General features: G+C 38.3%; 1 protein-coding gene across 8 annotated transcripts in view; it reads right to left on the minus strand.

Moving 5' to 3' along the window:
• The window catches only part of LOC129791167 (dual 3',5'-cyclic-AMP and -GMP phosphodiesterase 11), a 73093-nt gene that overhangs the window by 10653 nt on the left and 35033 nt on the right, over positions 1-27407 (minus strand). For 4 of the 8 annotated variants that reach the window (XM_055829199.1, XM_055829194.1, XM_055829198.1 and 1 more), the window contains exons 2-7: positions 11223-11629; positions 7239-7572; positions 5296-5527; positions 5006-5148; positions 2629-2779; positions 3-158 (exon numbers count right to left, since the gene is read on the minus strand). In XM_055829199.1, coding sequence (XP_055685174.1) covers positions 3-158; positions 2629-2779; positions 5006-5148; positions 5296-5527; positions 7239-7572; positions 11223-11274 — 1068 coding nt within the window. In that variant the 5' untranslated portion in view covers positions 11275-11629. Of the gene's footprint in view, positions 1-2; positions 159-2628; positions 2780-5005; positions 5149-5295; positions 5528-7238; positions 7573-11222; positions 11694-27407 lie in introns of all 8 variants that reach the window. The other 4 variants (XM_055829200.1, XM_055829201.1, XM_055829193.1 and 1 more) reach the window with 2 other exon arrangements.

Raw genomic sequence — 27407 nt, forward strand, 5'->3', positions numbered from 1 at the left:
ACCTTTTCATCGTTCTCAGTGAAAGAATCACCATTTAGTTTGTTGATGACTTGTGCCACACCCACAACATCCCCGGTCGCATCTTTGATCGGCATGCAGAGTAACGCCTTTGTTCGGTAGCCTGTCTGTAGATCTATCTCACGATTAAATCGCTCATCCTGCAAAAATGTAACAAGAGAGAAATTTATCACTAAATGGTGACGACATTAGGTACTTAAAAAGGACATTTTTCGGGGGAATTTCCTTTGAGGAAACTTTCAAGGTTTTTTTTTTATGAAAATTTTCTCAAATGATAAAAAGTTTATGAGATATGAGGGAAAGTTTTATTTTTAATTTAAAAAAAAAGAACGACGAAGAAGGTAATAAAATTAAATCAAAAGAAAAACTGTTTACAGTTTAATTCAAAGGAATAAAAGGACCTTTTTTTAGAGAAATTTTCCATAATTTTCATCTCCTCTCATTTATCCCGGGTGGAGTTATGAATTTTAAATAATATAAATCACAAAACTCAATTCAGTGAACATTCAGTGTGTGTGTGAATAATGAATGGGTGTAAAATGTTTCATGAAAAATTTAGTCCATCCTTTTTAACACAAAAATTCCGTTGGTATTCCCCCAAGTTTGTACAAATTGCAGTGGCATTTATTATCCTCGCGTCCATTTTCCCCACTTTATCCCCCATTGATGGCACATCCCAAGTCCGTGGGATGGAGGAAATATTGCTGGGGAGACGAGACTGATGAATTATTGTGCGTCTCATTGATGTTCATTAAAAATTTTCCTCACGACTTCGTCACGATGATACTGGAAGGCAATTAGGGAACTGTTTCATCTCATGAGGACACATTTTCATGTGGTGAAATAGCTTGTGGTTGTTGAGCGCTGAGAGTGTGGGTTTGCACTGAGGAAGGAGGGAGGATGCGAGCTCCTTGAAGGATACGAATGACAGAGCCATATACCCACGACGAGGGGAAGCCAATGAAATTTAATACGCGCCTTGAGAGCAATTCAACTTCGCACCGCATTACATCGACAAACACCGTATAAAAAAAATTATTCCACGTGCTGTATATCCTCCTGTGGGTACTATAACAGGTAATTTGCGGGAAATTACGGTGTATGTAGAAGGAGATGACGGAAAAGTCAGGTGAAATTGAATTTTTTCCTCACAACTTCTGCAGTGGATCAAAAATTCCCTTTTTTTTTTCTTTAAAAATCAACCCCAGAGTTTTCCATCAATTTCTATTCTACCCACATAAAAGCTCGCTGTTTACTCCTGTTGCAGTTTTCACAATCATCCGTGCTTGCACATCAACAACAAAAGTCAATTTCCTTTCTGTTTGTATCTGACTCTATGGGTTGGAAAATGCAGGCATTCAATTCCATAAGGGTGATGATGGGAGGTGATGTTATACCAAAAAATAGATATGTTATGGGCTGTTCAACAAGTAGATAAGTATAGTCAGTAACAGCACAATACGGTCAGAAGCTTTAATCTAAAGAGAGCTGAATAAAGGAAAATTCTTTTAAGAAATAATAAAAAAATTATGCGAAAACTTAAAGAAAATTCCCTAAAAAATTAATACTTTGAAGCTCAAGTTTCCTTTCAACAAAGAGAATAAACTCCAAGCCAAATAGAGTTGACATAGAAGAATCATTGACGTGAAGGAATCACCCCTCAAACAGAAATAGAAAAGAGCTTTATGTTATTCATTGTCCCAGAAAACGCTCGATTGTGCTAAACTGCCAAAGTCTTGGTCAAAATAGGGTTGAAAGGACAACACGCAAGAACACAATTGAGAAGTTAATGACTTCTTTTGCGGGAAAAAGCCACTGACCAGTGTGTGAGTTATTTTGTTGGGGGAAATAACTTATTTCCTCGCAATATCCTCCAAACTTCCTTATTTAATTTATTTTGTAAATAACAAAATGTATTATGCTAACAGAGAGCTTTAATAAAAAGCTCAATGAAAGAACAAAGAGGGAAACTTTGAGGGAGTCTCTAAAGAAAAGGAAGTTTTCAAATTATTAGAAAATGTAGCATAACTTTCTTATTATCTGGGAAATATTCTTAAGACAATTTTAATAAAAGATTTATTAAATCTTTCTGTTAGTTTTCAACTTAAAAACAATCATAAACTATCGATTTTCTGACTAAAGTTATTTTATATTTAAATCTAAACCTTGATAAAAAATAAATTTTGTAGAATATGTTGAACAGCAACATTAATCTTGAAAGAACATATCTTATTTCAGATTCTGTGGAGAATTTTCACCAATTCCCATCCCATATAAATGAATTTTTTATACACCCTCCGCTTCGCTATAAAAAGAAGTCCAGTTTGGTGAAAAATATACAATTTCATATGACAGATGTGCAAAATATTCAAAAAAGAAAGAACTTTTCAAGATAAAATGTTAGTCTGAAAAATTCCCTGAGGCTTCAGGAGCGTGCTCAATGTGAAAGTCGAAGGATAAAAAGTTTCTGATGCACGAAAAGCGTCCCAAAATTACTTTGGGAAGAATGTGGTTAGTGCCAATTGAGTGTGTATCCCCACAGGAGTGACTCCAGGGGCCAGGTCACCCAGCATGAAATCAATACTTCAGACATAGAGAGAAAAATTTTACCTGATATGCATCGGGAATGTTCACTGGCTCTCCACTCTCAGCCACATGTCCAGCAATTCCCGTTCCCCAGGCAACTCGAACCTCCTCCTGTTGCTCCATCTCCTCCAAAGTACTCCGTGGACACACATCGAACAGCTTCGATACTAAGCATCTGAAAACAATGTGAAGAATTTACATAAAATGAATGGAATTTTTAGACGACGCAATAATAGAGAAAATTCTTTGTCCAGCACGTGCAGATTGCAGATGTGCTTCGAGGTATTCTACTACACAAACACCATGTTCACATTCTTCATTTCTCAATCATATTTCTTAAAAAGAAAATGTCATTGTCTTGAAAAAGAAGTAGAAATTTATAAAAATCTTAATTTCTGTTAATAAATTTATTTTTAAAATTTCATTAAAAAAATATTTCAAAATGTAAACAATAAAATAATATTTTCTCGAATATCTTGCAGACAAACCCTTCCTAAGCATTATCACTCACATTTTCTTTGAAATTTATACACGTGTGAGAAAAGCTCTGAGTATGAAATGTAACATGCTTGACACATTAAATAGAATATTTCACCTAAATAATATTTTACTCACAAAGATATGGCGAATTTCAAGTGATTTTAAAAGAGTAAAAAGTAGTTTTCTCTTTGATCTTGAATAAAAAGTTGTTTGTCAGAACTTTAATAAAATTCATTGCTTTGTATAAAATTATATACCTGCTCATTTGTTAAACATGTAATTCTAAGAATTCATCGTAAGTTGAATTAAAATAATAAAACTGGATAAATCAAATGATAATTGGTTTAAACTCAATTAATTCTTTGATAAAATATCCAAATTTTATCTGTTTAAACCGCTCTAAACAAGAAAGAAATTGAAAAGAAGGAACAATTTGTAAGATGAGCTTTTTGCAAAGTGTCAAACTTAACCAAAAGCTCAAAATTTCAAAGACAATGTAAATTGATTTTAGTACGGAAATAACTTGGGGAACTTTCTCATCTCTTTTGCATTATAACCTTGTCATTTTTCCCGTAAAAAAAGCTCCATTAAAATTATATAGAGTTCATGGTTTTATGGGTTTTATGTTTCAAATTATACGTAAGTGTATATAGCAAGAGGTTGAAATCCAAAAGAGCAGTTTAAAAGTTTGTTTTTGGGATATCATGAATGCATATAGCGATGCAAGAATCTTTGATATCCTTTTTGCTATCTCTGCTACATGGGAGAGAAAGTTTTCACCTGTTCCACCCACAATCCTTGAGCTTTCTCACAGCTCTATTGCATATAAATTTAACATGTTTGGCTTCAAGCTCGACTACAAGTGTGTAGAAGGGGGGGAACACGGAACAATTACGGCGGGGAATCACGGCGTACATGAAGTACCACACAAGTGTTGTTGAATTATGTCTCAAGAAGGATGTTTGAAGATGATGGCGTTGAATGTACTTAACAACAATACAACGGGGGTGTTTTCATCTACCATAAAATTCATTTCAATTTACTGCAAAACTCCGCAATATTTGTCACATCGTTATGTGTGAAAAAGGCGCGCACATTTCCCCCGCACACAAAACATTTAAGTGTACGACTTTGGGAAACCCTCCCCCAAACTTTCGCACGTCCCATGAATAAAAAGCCGCGTGCTATATTTGTGTTTATGGGGATGAAAATGGCATTGGAGGTTCTTCACACAATCATCCTACATCCCAAAGAGCTTTCTCATAGAGGAAACAAAGAACAAGAGCAGATTGAGGAGCTTATGCTCGAAAAAAAATATCATTGAGACGCGGTAATGCCTAAACTCATATGCAATTTCAAGGATCCCACTAGACAGTGTGGTAGAAAGAAATGAAGCTGGTATGATTGTTATTCAGCAACATCATCATTTTATCACAAACTCACACCCCCCGAAAAATTCACAATGCGCAACGGGGGATGATGGCAAAAAGACACCAAGTTGGAAGGGATATATGTTCCTCAAAAAGTGACAGTGATTTATTATTTTGGCTGCAAGAAATTTGTCAAATCTCCATTTGAGTAAAAAAGCCGTCTCCTTCATCTATTTCGTATATACGTTGAAAATTTCACTCATTAAACCCTCCTCCTTGTCTCTCAACATCTGAATACACTTATTAATTATCTCACCATCCATAAATTGCCCTAAATTAATTGGTAAAAGTGATGAGTGACACATCTTGCGGGGGAATTTGTGGCCAATAAGATTGTCTTTCATTAGACACCATTCATTCACCCCTCGCAAGCTCATAAAGCAATTTATGGGATTTGATAGTTATTTTGAAAATTATAGAATATCTTTCACGTCATAATGAAGATGTTGAGAGCTAATTTTTTTTCTTTAAGAAGGGTGGCGCTAACTTACTTTTTGGGTCCATTCTGGCATGCATTGGTGCGCCCCTGCACGAGGAAGAGAGATCCACGATCTGCATTCAGCAGTATTGAGACATTTTGGAGAATTTTGTGGCACAGCGACCTCACGTCGAGCTCATTGCAGATGTCCTTCACCTGTAAAAGCCACCAACAAGACAAGAATGATCAGTTCCGCTTCGTTGCCATTCATACAACATACGCGCGGGGGTGTTGGGGGATTTGACTCCACACACCGCACCCGGGGGATACAATTTCAATGACCTCACAACGACGATACCTTACCAATTCAAAAATGAGCTCCTTCTCATCGAGGAGCTTGAGTTCATTGCGTGACAATCGCTGAGGTCGCCCCCAGCCACCACCACCGCCTGATGCGCCCGCCACTAGAGCTGTACTCCCGCCGGCAGCCCCGTCATTCTGGCAACCAACACTGAGGAACGTCGGTGTACCGTCGATTGTATTAACAATGGGCTTCAGCAACCCTCCACGTTCGAATTCGTGGGCTGAGATTTTTCTGTGAGAGAAAAAAATAAAATACATCACATGTGGATGTGTCATTAACCCCGCTAATTCACATGAATGTCGGAATCCTGAGCAATTCCATTCAACTTCTCATTTTCTCACATCCTCGTGTGCTCCACCCCTCGCCAACGCAACCACCCCGAAGACATGTTGAGAATTGCCCGCATTTTCCTTTTTCTCTCAATGAGATTTTGTTCATTGTGTGGAAAATTTTCTCCGCACATTCCACTGATTTCGCATGGAGAAAATATATATACTCTTCGAGTGTACCACTTAAGTAATCAAGAAGTTGGTTCTTTCGGCACACAGAGATAGGCCATACCAAAAGGCAAATTCAATGATGGGTCCACTCATTTAGTAATAAAACTTCTCTCTCTCTTTATGAAAACTTCTTGTTTTCTCAAAGTTCAACGAATTATTAACTGTTTGAAATGTAAAATATGTAGGTATATACCTTTTAACTGACTGACACCCTCGCAGTTCGAATGAAAAGTCACAAACAAATCATAACTTAAATTACAAATTAAAAAATCCCAAACATTCTTGAGATAAATTCTCATTACAAGCAGCAATGTTTGCCACTTTACATAATTAAATTCTGAATGTAGTACATGTGTAAGAGGGTAGAGAGAGAATGAGAGGAGAAAATTGTGATTACAAAACGCTAAAAGGCAAAATTTATCAGTAACAATGTTACAACGTTTTAAACTAACTAAGAAGTTTGTCACGTAATATGCAATGAATTGCACGATTAAATATAACGACAAAATATATAAAACATGATTAAACTTTTAAACATTATTACATAGAAGTTTTGGTATTGTAAGTTTAATGCAAGACAACACTGAGGTAGTTTTTTAGTAAGTTTAAAAAATATTTCCTCAAGAGCTTTTCAAAATTATTTTTCTGTTTCTTTTTATTTGGAAATTATAACCCCTTTATCAGGGGTTCTAATAATTTATTTAAATCTAACCAAATACTTCTTTATTTTGTTCTTCAAAGCTTAGAAAATATGCAATTAAAGAGCTTTGAAAAAATATTTTCCTTTCAAAAATAAGGAAATTCTTAACTTCTTAATCAGCTTCATTGTACATAAGTAATTTAATTTAAATCTGTCCAAATATTTCCCATTTTCCCCCTCCAGAACAATTTCCCAACTAAATTTTGTTTTCTTTCGCTTTCTGATCAAAAGTTCCATTACTTGTGAATTATATACAAGAACGTATGTTTAAGAGATAATAATTTCGCATTTCGAGGGCTGCATTGTAAAACCGGCTAAGTCGGTATGAGCTCCGAACCGACTTAGCCGGTTTTACAATGCAGCCCTCGATTTTCTCTCCCACTCTCTTCAAAATAAAAAAACCCAAAAAGTTCAAAAAAATCATGTTTATTTTCTCGGCGTATCCCACAAAAAATGCTTTGAAATATCAAGCTTCCTCCTCTGCGCAAAACCAATTGACGAGATAAAAATCTTCCGTACGCATTTCACGCTTAAAAGTGATCAATTACCTTCGAATAGCAAAACATCGTGGTACTGCGGAAATGAAAATTTTGCAAAAATAAACAAATGAGCACAAATTTCCTCTCAACAATTAAGACGTAGGCACGCGATCGACGCATATCGCGAGATTTTGGGCGCCAAAGTTGGGTGCTCTTCCATATATATTTGGGTCATGACAGAGACAAATGCTTTTGGGACTCACCTGACTGGGGTCGTGGCTCCTGATCCACCACGCGACGAACACGCGCCTGTATTGTATGTTGGTGATGACATTTCAGCTCCGGGTGTGGCGTGATTAACAAGCCACGCATCCACAACTTGGCGTGTTGCCTTCCGGATGAAGTAGTCCTGCGTGAATTCAGGATTCTCGTCCAGCCAGGCCTCCATGCGAGCGTACTCTGCATCATAGCTGACCTGCGTATCTGGGGCTGGCAGCTGTAGGGGCAGGGGGACACCGGAACGAGTACCTGAGTCCGGGCCCCCCTGCTCGGCGGGCATTCTGTTCTGAGGCGCGTCTATGCTTCGCAGGTGTAGGCCTGGAGAAGATTTTTTAAAAGAAATTTTCCTTATTATTGTGGTTTTTCTTTTCAAAGAAATTCTGAATTACTACGATTGGTTTGATGAAGAAAATTTAATTAAATTAATGCTTAAAAATCGTCATTAAAAGGACATTTAAAAGAACCCTTTAGTTGAAAATATATCTTGACTTCATGGAAAGGATTTAATCCTTAAATTATGACTTTTCTTTACCTTGCAAGTGCTTCAAAAATACATACATATGTACATAGGTAACTGTTTGTTTATCCTTACGAACAATAAGCATGTAGAAACATACATAGCTACCAACACCATGTAGCACATTTACAAAGTGTCAAGTACTACGGCATAAAACAATCCTTTTTTATTCCATTGTACATACAACAATGTCAGATTACTTTCCCATTTCCACTTTTCAGGGAGAAAGAGAGGGAAAATACAGTGAATTCATTTTTTTTTATTATCAAGCATTGTGTGACGTTTGGTATGAATTTCACGAATTTTGTGTTTCTATTTCTGGACAGGTCGAATTGAATTTTATGACACTCCACGAGGGTAATTGCACCTATTTTTGGTCTTGCCTATAAATGGAGGTTTGATTGAATTATTTATGATGGCAATCGAAACCCTCCTGTTGGCTGTTTCTGCCCTCTTTCACATTCGGGCCATCACAGTGGAGGCGCCGTGTTGTACCGGGCGTCTCCATGGGTTACATCACATGTCACCCCCATGCTGCTCCTCATGCAGGAGCCTAATTTAAAATGCGAAAACCCACACAGCTCCACAAGTAGGTACAGTTCTTGGGCTTCTTCCAGATCCCCGTAAAAATAAAATATACATATGTATGTATCTCATATCTTAAGAATTCTTTTTTTCTTTCTTTTCAATTCTATGGTATCCTTGTCTCTTTTGGCTCACGAAATGTGAGTTTCTTTTTTTTGATTATTTAGTGTCCAGTGCGCAAGCATGTCTGGCACACTGCCAGATTGTTCTTCCAACTTCCACCACAATCACAGAATTATATTAATTCAATTACAGAAATATACGAGAAGGAAGTGCGAAGCGCAGCAACAGACCGCAGAAGCACTAAATTGCTCATTTCGATGGGACACACCAAGCAAGAGAAAACAAAACACCAGAGGTACGATAAAAACTAATCGACACATCAACTTGATGATTTATCTAACATAACATCCGGCATTCTCATAATGCTATATAGTATGTATTTGTATATGCTCTCACGTCTCCTTTCTTCCTTGTTCTTCTTTCACCCTCGTACCACCATATGATGCTTCTTTCCTTTTTGTCGGGACCGGCTGGACAATTTCATGAGAATAGAATGTATGTGATGATTGAAATAGGACACAACTGCTATTTTATGGAGTGCATGCCGGAAGCTATTGTCACGAACTTAAACACACACCGCATCCACATATGTGATGACAAGGAATCGACGTAATATCTATAATACACTCAATGAGTTGATATAACATCCAAGCATCCTTTCTTTCAAATAAAAATACTCAATTTTATCTTGAAAATTAATTTTGGGGCAAAAAAATGAAATTTATCAAATATGACGGAAGCAAAAGTTAATGCCAAGCAGCTGTCGCTCTTCTATCTAACTTATTAACACAAAAGATAAACCAGAAAACAATCACACACATGGCAAAAGAGTGATAAAAAGCCCTCATGCTGACGAGGGTCCATCGCCACTTAATAAAACACATCCAACCCCATAATTACAACAAATGTAGCCCTGCCTCTTGCCAAATTGAACCATCATTCACTCATTCATGTGAAATGATGAAATTTAATTTTACCCACCATTTCACCCCAACTTTACCCACCCTAATACAATATTTTTCCCTCCATCCCCCTTGGGGCTCTTCACCTCTGCTTCAGCTCTGTCTCTCGAGGGGAGACACGCGCACTTAATTAATAAATTGAAGTATCGACCATATTAGATAATAAATGAGTGACTTCCTTGACATTTTATACAATTTTTTTCTCCTCCTCCACCCTCACGAAAGAACATCACCTGACATTCCTCCCCCACAGGGAACAGAGAAAATCATTAAAGTTTACAACACAAGAAGAAAATTGCCAAATTTTAATACAAAAAATCTCGTACAACTTTCGCCCAATTTTGGATACAGAAAGAAGGGGCTCAATGGTTCTGCATTAGAAACTATATTTAAGCAACATACGTCGCACATTCGTCATCGTAAAGCCAAATGGAGCGGCAATAATAAATTTAAATGCATCCGCATTTCATGAAAAAATAAAATATTACGAAATAACTTTACGACACCACGCACTGGAGAGCTAAATGTGAGGAAATCATTGAGTGTGGTTCTGAGAAGGAAAGTTCTCTTTTATCCATTTGGTGGAATATGGTGTTGTGTGTATGGGAAATAGGATGGAATTTCGCTGGAAGAGACATTTCATTTCATATTAGTTTTACATAATTTCCCCTTTATTGCTGCAGCAATGAATAAAAATTATTTCAAACTGTAAAATATGAATAATTTTTCAATTTCAATTTTCTTCCACAACGTCGTATTCTTTCTGTAAGCTAAGAATTTTTTGTAGTACCTATACGTTGGAATTTTCTTTTGAGAATCCCATGAAGTTTAGTTTTTCTTTCATTAATTTTATGAATAAAATAAATTACATTTTTAATTACATATTTTATATAAAAATTTATTTTTTTTTAAAGAAGAATAGAGGAGAGTAGGGCAGGATTGCGCAAAATTCAAAACTTTAAGATTTTTCTACAGGTTAAGGATATTAAATTTTATTCTAGAAAAGCATAAAATTTTCAATTTTATCCTTTCTTTAAAAATAATTCTTTAACAGAGAAATATGTACCAAAATACCTGTTCCGTTTTGGGGTAGTTCGAATGATCAAATTATCATATCAATTTCCTCAAAAATTAATTAAATCCCCATTTTAAATTTAAATAATTCCAAACCATTCTTATTGAAAATAAAGGAAAATTCATGTGCAAAAGGTTCTATTTTTCCCATCCATTCTCCTCTACTATATATGTATTTTCCATAACGGAATAATCAATTTTAATTTTAAATTCCATTGATTGAATATTTTAGTTTGTAAAATTTGTATTCCATTAAAAAAGCGCCCCAATCAAAATTAATTTTTAATTAGTTTTTAGCTACTGATGCGAAATTTATTTTCGAATCAATTAAAAGAATTTTGGGGGTTGTATTGTTTTATGGGTGGAAAAACTCCCCCACATTGTCGTATTGGATAAAAATCAGTCATTCGAATTGATTCTTTTCCTTTGCCTGCAAATCTCTCTCGCAAATATAAGATAACAAATTTGATTCTCCGTGGTATATATTGCCATTTCCGCAGGATATTTCCCCATGGGAAAGTTTTTTCACATCAACCAGATGGAAAAATTGAAAGAATATTGTATAGCAGGAATGGCCAATAAAAGCATGTATTAATCGGGAGTGTTCGCTTCCTCATAAAAGCAATTTGTTCACGAATAATTAAACAGACTCACAATCGGAGTGAATTTTTATTGCGATATAGAATACGAGAAATGTTTCATGGGGTGGAGGTGGGGAGGATGCTGTGTGTAATAATCGATGGGGGAGGATGAGGAAATTGCCTTACTTTTCTTGTAGCGGCATCCACGGAAACGGCACATGCTAGACGTCTGGCCCATTCGACTCCCCTCGGCGCTTCCGCACAGGATATGGAAAAGGGTGAGGAGGTCACTCCTCACCCTCTTGGTGACACAATTGTCGATAGGGCAGCATTGATTGTTTTAATTTGTGTGCAACTGCAACACCCTCACACATCACTCATTTCATCACACAATTTTCTTCCGCACTATACTCTCACCTCCCCAGTGGAGGCGCCTGGTGTATTGTCATTAAAACTTTAAATACGCACTCAAATTGAAATCAATTTACTTAATAGCACGTTTCTCATGGAGTCTCTCTGTCTCTCACACTCCCAAAGCTACCATTACTGCATTTAATTGCCGGATGGTCGGACGAAACGAACGCGTAAGAACACTGTGTAAATGAACATATTTTGTATGTAAGTAAATTCTCTCATCCCTCTCAATTTATACACCATCTTATGTAATTCACAATGTGAATCAATCAATTTGTGGGTATACAATGAAAACAATCGTAAAGTTTTATTAAATCGTCTGCGTTGCTATACATTTTGATTCAGCAAAACCCAAAAGAGACAACAGAGTGTGAGAGAAGATGGGAAAATATTGCCCTGCATTGCGCCACCAACATTCAAATTTCTTTTACGCGCTTCTTCGTCATGCTGTCTTTCCAAACATTGGAATTATTTCAATTAATAAAACGGAATTCGAATAATAGGGGTGTGGGAGGGGGATGTTTGGTATAGAGTATGGAAAAATGAAAGGAAAAAAGAAAAATGGAAAGAAGTAGAAGGAATAGAGAAAGATGTTACTTCCAACCATTCCTATATAATTCTTTCACACCGCCCACATCGAAATTATACCCCAAGTTTGTGGTATATATAGCGGAGCTTTTTGCACCACCCCCCAATGACGCAAATTTTCAGCTTCTAACATTCCAATTTATGCACAAAATGCTAATGGATTGTGCGCCAAGTGCATTAACGTTGAGTGAAAGGAAAGAAAATTGTTGTTGAGTGTCTCAAGCATATTGGAATAAATTGTATATTTGTAGTACCGCTGGTACTAACTGTCATGGTATAGGACAGATTGGCTTATGAGTGTGGGGTTGGCGGGAGTCTTTAGGTGACTCTCTCTCCCAACCACCCTAGTACGGTTGGCTCAGTTGCTCGTGGGCCATGGGGTCGTACGGACGGACCCACCCCATAAGTCTGAATCGTAGTACCTGGCTATGACAATTGGTATCTCATTGTCAGGTATTTTACAATTCAGAAGTGGGATAAGCCCAAAACTCGTTCGCGGAAGTGGAAAAAGTGCGTGTACGTAAAATTCGTGAGAAACGCGAGTGAAAAAATTCCATGGCGTCACTTTGACGTCACGTGGTGAAATTCGCGGAAAAAGTCCACCGTTTTGGGACTTTCGCGGCGTAGAGAATCGCGTTGTGGCACGCGTGTGTGCCTTTCATAGTTTTCCTCGGCGGGAAAAGTGCAGTTTTGTGTGAAAACGCGTCGAAATGTCGTGAAAATCGCGAGAAAATACATGCCATTTTGACATGTCGTGACGTGTTCGTCGCGAAACGGAGGGGGAAAAAAGTCCTTCGTGGGGCTTTTCCGTGGCATGGGAATCCGCGTAATGTTTCCCTGAGCTGCGAAAAACGGTTTTACAGCTGGAGAAGCTGACCGCGTGTGAAAAATTGTGACATTTTCATGCGGAATTTTCTTGCGCAAAAGGTGTGTGTGCTGAAGCGGCGCGTAGGCACGACAAGTGTGTGTGTGTGAGTGGAGGCAGCGGAGCGGCAATGTCATCGAGGACACCAGCAATACACACACACACACCAATGAAGTCATCGTGTCAACGGTGTCAACTGGCGGCAGCGTCTCACACATGCAGCAGGGAAGCTGAATTTGGCTGCGGTGTGCGTGAGCACAGGATGCAGCAAAAGGAGTGCATGCACAAGCATGCGAGGAAAAAAAAAAAAGGGGAAAATCGCAAGTATTTTCTTGGATTGGAGAGTGGTATTCTCCAAATTGGTTATTCTGATGTTATTGAAATTATTTTTGTGGTTAACCCTGAAAAGCGCTTTTCAACCCTTTGTCATTCTCTTGATGAATTTTATGTTTATGGGTAACATGTTGTATTTAAGAGAATGTTAATGCAAGATTCCTTTACAGCATTAAGGAATGAATGATTATTGATTATTAGGTTGCATAAAAATTCATTAAAGCGAAGGTTAAATGAAATTTTCAAGAAGTGGATGAAAATTATCATTAAAGTAAAAACAAGTGATTTCTCCTGAAGAAATTGAAAGAACTCATTAATAGAATTAAAAATAATGCAAATTTCAATAAAAATTAAATTTTTAAAGATAGAGATAAAAAAAAATAGATAAGGTTGAAAATTTCAAGGGAGAAGGAATGAATCAAAAAGAGATAGCGCAATTCTTGTGTAAGGAACTAGAAGCAAAATTGATTGCAATTATTGGGAAGTAAGTCCGCTTATAAATATTGGAAATTTTGATTTGTTTGCGGAAAGAAATATCCATTTTGATTTGGGGTTTCGTATGTCAGTTTACTATTGCCAAACAGTCACAAATAAGTTGAATAAGTAGTTCAAACGTGAAAAACTGAGAATTGTGAAGAAATGTGATGACATTGGGACAAGAAACTACTGCAAGAGTGAGGATTTTAATGGAGGAGTCCAGCAGTAGGAGTCACTATGGATTTATACCGGAAATGTGCATCACGTAAGGCAATACCGATAGAGACTCAAACAAGAGTAATGGATTGCTCAAAGAAGGAATGGAACAACTTAAACGGATTCTAGGCAATTATTCAAGAGACCAACTGGGACTCTTCTTGGGAAAAGGGGAAGAGCTGAGGAATTTGGCCGTTAGAAATGAGACGTAAGAGTTAATTATGTGCTGAAATTGAAGTAAATAAACTTGTTATGAGATTGTTCTCCTACAATTAAGAAGGAGAAAGACAATCTGTGACAGGGAGAATTTCAGAATGGATGGACATAATTAATTCTGAAAAGAACGTCTACATTCTGATTAAATAAGTCAGAACAGGCCATTTGAGGAGTGGATCAGACAGAGTGCACAGATCATGGCACAGTACTCAAACTAACCAAGGATGGTCTCTGGAAAACTAGGAAACAGAAAATAAAGAATCATATAAAACAACAGTTGGAGTAGTGAGCAGGTTAAGTTCAAGGAGCTCTTATCTTCTGCTTGAAAGGAAGCTCATTCAAGGGCAAAAGGAGCTGAAGTTGAACAATTGTGTAAAAAGTACATGACCCTGAATACTACTGAAGCTGAACGGCAATGAGAAGGAGTAGATAGAGACGTGTTTGAATGCTCTGTCTAAGGATTAATTCTTAGAAGGGGAATTAAGACCGTAAAAGGCTATGTCGTGGAAGGATCTTTCAAGAAGGATTTAAGCGAGACGTCCAGCAGCAAGAAAAGCAGGAGTCTTGAAATATTAAGAAGGCTTCCACAGAAAATGTTCATCATGACGCAAATGCCAATGGTAAGCAAATGATAAATATGGATTGTTTGGATAGGAGAAGTCGGGAAAAAGCTGACGGACCCTAAATGTTCGTCAGGTGACCAATTGGAAGTCTTGCTTACAAGAAGGAGGCTTTATCTTCTGTCGTGGAAATCCTAGTGATGAGGATTCAATCGGAAGATGATTGATACAGTGAAGTGTTGGAAAAACTACCCAGAGCTGTTGCCTTGGACGTTGGGTTGGAAGACTACTCCTAATCGGCTGAGAGAGTAACTCTGGATGACGTCTGAAGCGGAATAGGTTGGTTGTTGGAGAACAACGAGCTTTTCAAAAGATTGGAAAAGAAGGAATACAGTTCTCTTATTCTACGTTTCCCAGGAGTCCTGTAAGATAATATTCCGAAGGTACTTCTTGAGGATGTAGTGAGACTTTTTGTTTGTGCTCTGGAAGAGAGCATATGGAGGGACCATTTGGAAAAATCCTTTTAAGGATCAATGGAGAAACGGCATACCTCTTGTTTAATGGCAGTGTGATTAAGGTAGAACGTTCATTTGAATTGTTGAACCCTGAAAGCTGCTGAATATGCACTAAAACAACGATGAGAAGTACGGATGGAAAAGTAGTCTCCTGTCAAAAGGATAGACTCCTGGAAGGAAATTCAGGACAGTTTAAGGCTGTTTTGTGAAAAGATGTTGACGAATGAGGATTTCAGAATCTTCATGTTTCCTCGTTAAGGATTCGCGTCTCGGGTCAGGATGATTGAACAAGCCGAGAGAGAAGGAATTCTATAGATTCTGTGAAACGAAGAGAATCGGATAGTTTGTTGACAGTGTAGTCCGAGACAAAGGAAACATGTTAAAGGTCGAAGAATCAAGGAGGAAAGGTAGACATTTGATGTTTAGGAAAGGAAAATTCGTCAATGAATGGAGGGAGAATTAGAATGCAGCCTACAACCGCATGGTGGTTCAGGCTACATTAGAGAGCGCCCTGGAAGAGTGAGCTAGACAGGCTCAGAAGTTGTCCTAGAATTCTGGGCAAGACCAAGCAGAAGTCTAAGATTGTATGAAAAGACCAAAAGTGTACTTGAAGATTGCAGAATAGACAATAGGACAAGGGAGATGGTGAACTGCAAGTAATCAAGAAGGAAAAGGATCTGCGAAGGATCAAGGTCTTCTAGAAAGATTAATCGCACAGAAGCAGTTCAAGGAATATCCTCCGGGGAATAATTCAAGGAATTGTGTCAGTGATTTGTGATCCTATGACGAAATGACTGGAATAAGGCTGTAGAACTGAAGAGGAAGTTCTTGAAGACAGAAAGCACAGCCAAAGAAAATGTTAAGATCCTTCTGAATAGGGACAGGAAGTTAGCACTAAGAATCCATCAACAGATTGGATGATTGTGGAGTATGAGCTAGTGTATGAGCTAGAGAGTGCTATAGAAAGAAACGGTCGCCATGGAAAAGAAGGATGATTTCACTCCAGTAATTAGGAATTTGACACAATCCGTTAAGATGCACTGGAATGTATAAGAGCGGAAGGGTGGCCAGATTCAACGAAGTTCTAGGAGGGATCAACTGGAATTCCCGGATACGTCTACAAGAGTCAGCGGTTCCACAAGTCAAGGTATGCTCTGAAGCATATAAAGTTAGAATGTGAGAAGTGGAAAAGGCTGATGAGTGGCGTAGTGTAAAGTGATTCTCCTCGGATCGATGTACAGAAGCACTAGATACCTGAGAAGAGAAGAAAGAAGTCTTCTGTTCTACTGCTTTAGATCACAATTGGGTATCGGCAAGAAAATGAGAGGTGCTTAAATACATGGAGGAGTGGTTTCACGGTGAAGCATAGAATTAGTGCTGGAAAATGTGGGTGAAACCGATTGATAGTATTCTGTCTTAAGTATAGATTCTCTTCTGAGCGATGCTTTCCATAGCATTCGAGGATACCTGGGCGAAGGGAAGTTTTCGGGAATTATTGTTTCGTATAGTGAGGTATTAAAGAAGAGAGGTGCATTTCTGCACATGGAAGAGCGATTCATTCTGTTTATGCGATCAGTAGAAGTACTGTAATAAACTGGCTCTTCAAGCTTCCATAGAACCATTATAATGAGGCAAGGTATCAATCTGATATCTCAATAGATATGGTAGAATGGATGAATTGGAATGTAGGTCTTGGCGATCAATGGACGCATTGTAAGCTAGACAAGACATTCAGGTCATGTATCTAGGTAACCAGTTAATACTAAAGACAACATTCATGAGTCTTCGTTGATCGGATGGTATAGAGAGACAAATCATGAGTCTGTGAGTAAATGATACTGGTGTAGATAAATCATGACGAGGTTTTCGCGGAGAGGCATCATGCTTGCATGGTGGGCCTGTTACGTTGAAAACCTGAAATGTCGTATTGATTAACATCAATCCAAGGTTAAGGTCCAAGGTTCTTGATAGTTAGTCATACGACGAATGGTTTCTCGGAGACACTAGTCTCTATGGAACGAGCTTACGGTTCCTGGAACTGGGTAAGCTAAGTCTAGACATTTGTTCCATGAGAAACAAGTAACATGGCGAAAGCTGTGTTGAGAGAACCTTCTGTAGGTTCATGGGTGTGATGATTTTGTGTCACGTGCACTGGCGTACTAAATCAAACAGAACCCTTGGGTACTTGGGCTACCAGGTACGGTTCCATTAGGAACAATTTGATATGATCTTTAGTTTGTGAATAGAGTTGTTGTCTAATACAGACTTGTACTCTATACACAGGACCGCAGTTGTTATCGCATTCATTGCGAAGTATACTGGTCGAAGATCACGGGAAAATTCGGTCAATCTGTCTTGCTTTTCCTAGCTTGTGCCGAGGACGTCACAAAAGTCAGGAATGGCCGAATGTAGTACCGCTGGTACTAACTGTCATGGTATAGGACAGATTGGCTTATGAGTGTGGGGTTGGCGGGAGTCTTTAGGTGACTCTCTCTCCCAACCACCCTAGTACGGTTGGCTCAGTTGCTCGTGGGCCATGGGGTCGTACGGACGGACCCACCCCATAAGTCTGAATCGTAGTACCTGGCTATGACAATTGGTATCTCATTGTCAGGTATTTTACATATTTATACTTGTTGAATAAGTTAATTAAAAAAAATGTTACCACCCTCCCGCACAAAGAGAAAAACGAAGGGCAAAAAAATCGATGCCAATACCCGTGGCAGATGTACGTAAGTGGCCATTTGGTTTGAGAAACTAAATACAATATGTACAATTTCCACGATTGAGAAAGTATAAGAAACTCACAAGTGCAAGGCAAAATGCTTCCCATGGAACTTTATTAGTTCAACTCAACGGGACTCCCTTTGCGTCAAGGGTAAAGCTATAAAGTTTCGAGAGATCTCCCTGGGAACATTATATCTTTATTAAGGAACACGTGGCTTTCTATGTGCATTTCCGCATGAAAAGCAATCTTCTTGGGCAAAGTGAAAAGGTGGGTGGAAGCATTTTATTAAATGCTATAAATCTCATGAATACAAAATTGAAAATTCATCACATTTTCACGACTTTTCAGAGCATTTTCCAAACATTACAGTTTATCAATTATAAACTATTTTTTGTTAATTCTTTTGCTTGTTTTATGGTTGATTGTGCGATGTATTTGCAATAGATATCATGGGTTTTTACCACACTAAACTCTCCTAAAGCTTTCGCGATAAAAATGACGAAATGGAATTTTTTCTTGACCATCGCGCGTAATTATTCATGGCTAAATCATTATCGACATGTTAGAGCTTCCATACGAACTAATTCAGTGGCCCTAGACATTGATAAAAAATTGCTTAAAAAAAAATCTTTACGTACCAAGGGCACACACAAAAACCCTCAATCGTGGTAAAGGAATTATTGCATCAATTTATAACATCAACCCACAAGAACGAGCACAATGCCGAGTTCTATCTTGAATCACTAATTGCTTTCCATTAATAAATTTTCCCATTTTCATTTACCAACTGAATATTTTTTCCCTCAACCTTCCACCCCTCTCTGCAACTAAGTAAGGGAGGAAATGTGCTTAATTACCAATTTCGCAGTCACTTTCTTCCCCGTTCAATTCACGTGAGCGCCTGTGAGAGAAAGAATGGGGTTAAGGAACTCTGTAATATCGGCGTTCAAATCTCCCGCCGATATTCGATTCGGCACGCTTCCCCCAGACGCGCGCATCTTCCGGGAACGGGAGATTTCCAACCCCCTGACGGTATAAATAACGATCACCGAACCATTGCTACTTCACTTGGATTATTCTTTCTCACTGATTTTGTATTTTCGTGAATTTTAATTAAAGAAGTTTAAAGTAGAAGCCAAAATCTATTTATTGTGCGAACCTTCCAACGGCGACGAGTCTGCTCTTATTAATTACACATATCATTGAAGGTAACGACACAACAACTGGCGACGAGTCTGCTCTTATTAATTACACATATCATTGAAGGTAACGACACAACAACTGGCAGACGAGGATGTCCACCGCTACTCTAGAGACTATTCTGGGACAAATGGTCACGATGCTAGAGGAGCTAAAGAACCAGCGTGACACGAAGGCTTCTACATCTTCTGAAGTGGCACTGGAGGCACTTTCACGCAGCATTCAGATGTTCTCCTACGATCAGACCAGAGCCTGACATTTGGTGCGTGGTTTCAACGCTACGCCTCAACATTCCTCGAGGACGGCAGGAATCTGGATGACGCTGCGAGAGTTCGGCTATTGCTCAGGCGTCTCGATGCACCCTCATACGAGCGATATGCCAATCACATCCTGCCACGAATCCCCTCAGAACAATCATTTGCGGCGACAGTGGAGACGCTCAAGAAACTCTTCGGGCGCGGAGAATCGCTATTCTGCATCCGCAGAAAGTGCTTGCAGTTAGTGATTCGTGACGATGATGACCTTGCCACTCATGTCGGCGTCGTCAACCGTCACTGCGAGGATTTCCGGCTGCAGGAATGCACGCCGGACCATTTCAAGGCACTGATGTTCGTCCTCAGCCTACAGAGCGACAGATACATTCTTGTGCGTGAGCAGCTGCTGACGAAGCTGGAGACGGAACCCGCAGGGACGATCAATTTGGAGTTCATGTTGGAAGAAGCTAAACGGCTGATGAACGTGAAGAATGACTCCAAAGTCGACATTCCACCAGCATTCATTGGAGCAGTCCGCAAAAATGGCAATCCCCGAAAAGAGCGTCCTCCAAGTCCATGCTTTTTGTGCGGAGCAATGCATTTTGTGGCTGAGTGCACCTACAAAGAGTCAAAATGTATTGATTGCGGCAAAATTGGACACAAGACAGGCTATTGTCCACCCAACCGGGATGACCAACGGCATCCGGAGGGGTCAGTGAGTTCAGACAAAAAGAAATTCTCCAAGAACAACCAACGGAAGTTCGATGCACGAGCAAACGCAATTTTTTCTACTCACCAAGTCGATAGAAAATTTCTCGTGCCTCTCATCAACGGGTCACCAATGGAGTTCCAATATGACTGCGCAGCCGACATGTCCATGATCTCACACGAATCATGGGAAATCCTTGGAAAACCCCGTCTCAGCCCAGCTTCCATCACTGTGCGCGATGCTCAATCAAATCCCATTCCCATAGATGGAGAAATTGAGTGTCATGTGAGTCTCATCAACAAAGAGATTGTGGGCAGATGTCTAGTCTCCCCGGCAACCAAATCAAATCTCTTTGGCATCGAATGGATCGATTCTCTTGGGTTGTGGGATGTGCCACCCAGCGCATTCTGCAAGGCCATGAAGCGCGACATTGACACATCATCAGCTGTCAGGGATTCCCAGCAATCCATCCCCGTCGTGGTCAGCTCCGAGGAAATTCTGTGCACCAAAGCCACAGACAACATCCAGCTGAAGGCCAATATATCCCCAGTGACATACCACATCGCATCCGTGATTGATGAGGAACAATCATCCGGCATAACCTCACCCATAGATCACTCAAGGCTGATCTCATCCAATCGCAAGCAACATCAAGATGACGCTATCATCGCCAGCATTACCGCAGATGCTCTCCAAGACGACACTGTGGTGAATAATGCAGCATCACAATTTCCCGTGAGCTTCAAGTCAATCCGAAGAGCAACGCAATCGTCTGCAATCTTTCAGGAAGTCTCACGTTACATCTCTGGTGGCTGGCCATCATCCACAAAAGCCATCAAGTCAAGGGAAGTTGCAAAATTTTTTCATGTACGTGACTCTCTTTCGCTGATCAAAGGTTGTGTCTTTTTCAGGGACAGACTGGCAATTCCAGAGAGCTTCCGGCACAAAATCCTCCAGCAGCTCCACAAATCTCATCCTGGCATATCACGGATGAAGTCATTGGCTCGAGGATACATTTATTGGCCAGGTTTAGGCAAGGCCATTGAGTCAATAGTCCGGAACTGCACAGATTGCGCTCTCGCCAGCAAGTCCCCTGTCAAAGCACACCTTTGCCCGCATTCATCGCATCCCGTGGAACCTACACACAGGAATACAGAGAGGGAGGATGAGTACAAGAAACGTCACAATGCCAAGAAACGCTCCTTCAGGAAGGGGGAGGAGGTATTCGCAAAGAAGTACTTACCCGATGGGAAACTCAGCTGGACTCAAGGTATCGTCGTAGAACGTCGTGGGTTCGTCCAATACAACGTACGGCTCGCAAATGGCAACCTTATACGTGCACACGTCAGTCAGCTGATGCTCAGGTACACTGGCACACCTGAAGCACGCCCACGTCACCATTCTTTGCAAAACACCGACTCTATGGCTCCCTCTAGCACGTTTCTTCCACTACAAATTGGCACTACACACACTTCACCACCACCTGGACCATCGAATCCCTCTGTAGCAGGAAGTCCAACCCAGGAAACTCCAATTGTGTTGGGAAGTTCCGACGAGATTGTGGATTTGACAGAACAAGAGATTCCACAATGGTTCCCACCAAGAAGTTCCACAAATTCCACACAGCACGTCTACACCCGAGACACCAACCACACCGGTGCCCCACTCAACAGCCCGATCACCAATAGGACCGATGGGCCTTGAAGGATGTCGTGCCAACTCCTTCGAAGGGGGGAGGTGTAATATCGGCGTTCAAATCTCCCGCCGATATTCGATTCGGCACGCTTCCCCCAGACGCGCGCATCTTCCGGGAACGGGAGATTTCCAACCCCCTGACGGTATAAATAACGATCACCGAACCATTGCTACTTCACTTGGATTATTCTTTCTCACTGATTTTGTATTTTCGTGAATTTTAATTAAAGAAGTTTAAAGTAGAAGCCAAAATCTATTTATTGTGCGAACCTTCCAACGGCGACGAGTCTGCTCTTATTAATTACACATATCATTGAAGGTAACGACACAACAAACTCCAACCAGCAATTCTGGGGAGAAGTCTCGGAATTTTCTTGGCATGGGGGGTGCGGAGGGAAAGAAAAACACCACCATAATGTGAGGGGAAGACCCACAAAAACACCTGAAGCGCTATTGTGATCGGATTTAGCTCTGTGGAAGTTATATGTTGTATGTACTTTTCTTCTTGGATGTTTTTTTTAGACCGAGGAAGAATTTTTCCATATAGCAACAATAAATGGAAATGTGTGCACAACGTGAATGCAGGCGTCGCGAAAGATATAATACCCGAAAAAAAAACTTTTCTCTCTTTCATATCTTTCTTCGCCATCTCACCCGTTGCTGGTGGTGGCCATTAGTAATAAGGCAAACAATCGTATGTTGGGTTGTGTTATTTAAACTGGAGCTCAATGACTCCAAGACTTTGCTCCAAAGTTTGTGCTACGATGACGTATGTATGTAATGCTCCGCGCCCTATCCACCCGCACCTCCCACTTTACGCACTTCGTGAATCTCATGTGACACATTCGGTGTGACAAAGTTTTATCCAAAAAAAAATCCGAAAAAAACTGCCATTGACCTACTTTTAACTTTTATTGTTATTCTTATACGCAGAATGATGTGAGAGATGAGGGAATTAGACAATAAGTCCACACCATACGATACGAGTTGCTCGAGAATGAGATGAAAGGCCACGGGGAGGCAATGTGGAGGCAATATTAAATCAATAAAATTCACAAAACCAATTGAATTCAATTGGTTAGCAATAACACAAACAACCAATCAGTCCTGCCTTTGTGCACCGGAAATATGGCATGTGCAGGAAAAGTTCGTTTGAATTGTCAAAAGGAAATAATATTAAATTCGACAAACCCCCGGGAAAAGGATATCAAATTAGTCACGTGTTATGAACAATAAAAGCACACGGGAGCTTTATAATCCTCCTAAATATATTTTTCGAGTTCTTCCAGAGTGATTTTTAATTAATTTATTTTTTTCAACGTATTAGAGTAAAAGTTTTGTGAAAATTTCTGCCAAAGGAGCTTTAGACATGTTTTCTATGATTTTTTTTATAATGTTAAATCCCCTTAAGCCCTAAAAAGATTTATATTCATTTTATTCTAACTATACTCAACATTTGATGTGAAAATATAAATTACATATTAATTTAAAAAACTTCTCATATTTACATTTTTACTCAATACCTTTGAATGTTATGTCAAATATGGTAATTTATACATTTCACACGATTGAAATGTTTGAATTAAAATTAAAATAAAATGAAAAGAATTGACAGCATGATGATTTAGTTCTCAATTTATTACCTTTACCAATTATTTCAATGTTGAAAGGTCAATATTATTTTATATCGCATATTTATTATATAAATTGATTTATTTCGTAACATTTTGGAATATTTATTTATCCGACACAATTCTTTAAAAGAAAATCTAATAACATTCGAAAAAAAAAGAATTTTTAAATAATAAAGAGAAAACGAAGAAAAAGACGTAAATATGCATATAATTAAGCAATGAATTTTCTTTAACGGAAATTCTTTAAAATTTTCATTATGTCTGTTTTCATTTTATTTTTCTTCGCATTGTAAACTCTCCTTTTTAAATATTTATTTTTTCTTCAAGAAAATTAGCCTAAAGCTCAATACCTGTAAAAGCTCTGCGTAAATGTCGCAAAATGTACAAAATTAGGATTTTATTCCTATTCCTAGCATATAGAATTTTTAAAGGCCAGAATACCATCCAAAGAAATATTAGATGAGGTGAAGGAACGAGATTTTCATAGAAAAAATTCTGACGCAATACACCCCAAGTTGACTTTCTTCCCAAATAAGAGTGTGGCATGAAATTCAATCTCAATTTGTAAAAGAGAGATAATTAACCAACCTTATTCATATTTAAATTAATATTGAATATCGAATAATTCACATTTCTTCTACATAATATTGATTTACTAATATAATTTACTCTCGAGGCATTCCTCTTATTCAATCAATAATGTCGATCACGTAATGTTTTTTTTTCTTTTAATTTAAAAGGCAGTCGCGCACTATGAGGAGATACTTTGGACATTGCTAATGGATAATTTTCATCAGATGACTATTGGTTTGCCATTTAATTCTACACTGAAGTTGTTGCTGATTTCCATTTGCAAGACGCACTTTCTCGCATTCTTTATTACTGACTCCGCGTTATACGCAATACTGCTTAATAGATTTTAGCTGTGATTCTTTCTTCAAAGAAGCACAGCTTCTGTGTACACTCCAAAATGCAAAGTCGTCAGATCGGGCTCAAACTTGGGATGAGCACGAATTAGGGTCCCCACATTCCAAAAAACGTATGCGCCAAAAATTGGTCCGGCCGGCCGTCCGTCCGGCCGGCCGGAACCTTTTGCTAAATTACAAGAGAACGGTAATAGATAGAGACTTGCGGTCAACGGCAAAGTTCATATATCGGGTGGAAGACATCCGATTATGACGTCAGATCCGACCCCCACCCCTCCGTCCGCCATTTTGAATAACCTCAAAATTTTGTTTTGCCTATATCTCAGCCCCTGTAATAGCTAAAAATCTGAAATTTTCTATGTTGTAGGGGCCATCAAGACCTTTCCAACGATACCTCATTTTTGAAAATCGGCCAAGCCGTTTAGCCAATATGGCCGCCACAATTTTTAATCGAAAATCGGCCATAACTTGAGAACGGCTTGACCGATTTTGATCAACCCGGGGTCAAATGAAAGATATTAATGAGCCCTACAACTGCTCGGAACATTGCAAGTTCAAAAAATGACCGCAAGTGGCGCTAAAATCGAAAACAAAATTTTCGATGAGTTTTCGATGAATATCTCGAGCACCGCTTTATAGAATTGCTTCATATTTTGATATGTTATAGTTGGCTATAATATCTACCACCATGCCAAAAATAAAGAAAATCTATGTAGCCGTTCCGGAGATATCGCGTTTTAAAGTTAACATGTCATATCTTGAGTTGCATGTCTAACGCCCCGCGAAGCGGGGCGTTTTATATATACACATATAAAAGTAAAGTGAAATATATATATAAATGTATAGATATATACATTATATATACATATAAAAATGCAAAGATAAATATATATAAACTGCAAAGATAAAAATTAAATATAGCATGGATGGAACAGTATAAAGCGAAAGAACGGTAAGTAAAACTTACGGGTTGTGATTCTTTCTTTGTCAGTGAAATGTGAAGATGGCTGAAAATTGGGGATGGGCAAATTTTGAGGAAGGCTTTCTCGCGTATCGAATCACAGCCAACGCCCACGATTAAGGCATTTCACAAAATATCTGCGCGTTGGCTGTGATTCGGTACGCGAGAAAGCCTTCCTCAAAATTTGCCCATCCCCAATTTTCAGCCATCTTCACATTTCACTGACAAAGAAAGAATCACAGCCCGTAAGTTTTACTTACCGTTCTTTCGCTTTATTTTTCTATATATACTTCTAATCTTTAATTCTATATGGAAATTTTTTCCTTGAATTTTCAAATAGATCTCGATATGCGAATGTTTTGTGAATTTGCATAAATTCTTCCGAAAAAGTCACCGGTTGGAGAGTATTTTGTTGGTGTTTTTTGAGATGGAAGAGAAGCATGACATTGTCAAGGCTAAAATTTCGTTCTATTCCAAGAATGCTGTAGTTGTAGAACTTTTTTAATGATTTTTATAAAAACATAAATTTAATTTATAAGCTTAACTATAATTGGCAGCATAAAACTGTGAAAAGTTTATTTCATGTTGAAGTTTTAGTGAATTGCATTAAAGTGGAATAAGCTTCCTCTGGTTCATTATTCTAGACAACGATATTCAATAAAATCTCACTCTGTCATTATTAATTCATTCATTTAAATTGCTCCATTCTGAATGAATTTTGAGCAATATAAAATAAATAAGAGCATTAAAAGCACGTAATTCATCAAAATAAGTAGCTTAAAAAGTTTTTCTTTTAATATTCAATAAAAAAAAGTTCTCAAGTTTAGATTGCATCGTTGTGTCATTGAGAAAAAATTCTTCCTTCTTTAAAAATTCATTGGTTTGTAAAAGAAAACTTTCAGACAGTATACGAGAATGGTAGTGCCTCACCACACTACGAACAACATCCAACACACCAATTGGAAATTGTCTTTTGTTGTCAAACACAATTTACAATTTTTATTCAATTCTAATGAATTTGTGTTGCACAGTGTGTGATTCAATTCCATCGGCACGAGTCTTCCATTGATTATGAACAATTGTGTTGATAATCTGGAGGGAAATTGCGCACAATTTTGTACCATGTAATTGATGATGTATTTAATATTTATTTTATCTAAACAATATCTAAGCAACGATATGAAAAAAATAACTAAATATGTGATATCCATCTCGTGCTTCCCATTGTTTCCCCGCGCATCAGCGTGGAATTTTCCCTCTAATGCTACTCTATACCTCTCGTGTCTCGCACAAATCCATGTGAGCCATCAAAATTACAGGCCTTTACATTTTTTTCTCTTGCCATGGCGCCAGCTGGTGTGGGAGCTTAATCAAGAAACAAAACAATTTCCGTAGCAAAAGTGCAAAAATTTTTGCCAATCATTTGATACTCAATCGCGATAAATGGCATGATGATTGCAAACAATAAAAACGAAATCCGCGTACAGCGGCTACACAAAAATTTGCATAATATTCATTTTTTTTCGTGATAAAAACCAGGAATTTTCCACTGTAACCTCTAACGAGAATTATCGACATTAATATGGCAAAAAAGATTAATTAGAATAGGGATCAAATATTGGAATGAAAAACTGAATGGAAAATTTATCCAAATTATAAAGTATTTTCTATTGTTTCAACTATATTAAATTTAAACGTTATCCCCGCAACATTTTGCTATTTAATGAAATCCAAATTCCACGTGAAATTACGTAAAATATTTAATAAAATTTGACCTGAAAAGGTTACGAATTTACAAAGGGGAAAGGTATATAGCGAGAGAATTAATAAACTTGCATTAAATAATTTGCATAATCCCCCACTACTTTAGATTATAGAACAGAATTAATATTAAAATTCTTTTACAGTGGTGCTCCGTATAAAATTTTCTTTAGTTTTCATTTTAAACCATTAAAAGGATTTTCCTAAGATACTGGAAACGATCAATCTATCAGTTTAATTTAATTTCATCGTACTCTCATAGTGAGAAAGACCCAATTTTGCTTCAAAAACATAAAATAAAAAAAATTCCTCATGAGGA

The sequence above is a fragment of the Lutzomyia longipalpis genome, chromosome 2 (genome assembly GCF_024334085.1).
Source record: "Lutzomyia longipalpis isolate SR_M1_2022 chromosome 2, ASM2433408v1".
In the NCBI taxonomy this organism is placed as follows: Eukaryota; Metazoa; Arthropoda; class Insecta; order Diptera; family Psychodidae; genus Lutzomyia; species Lutzomyia longipalpis.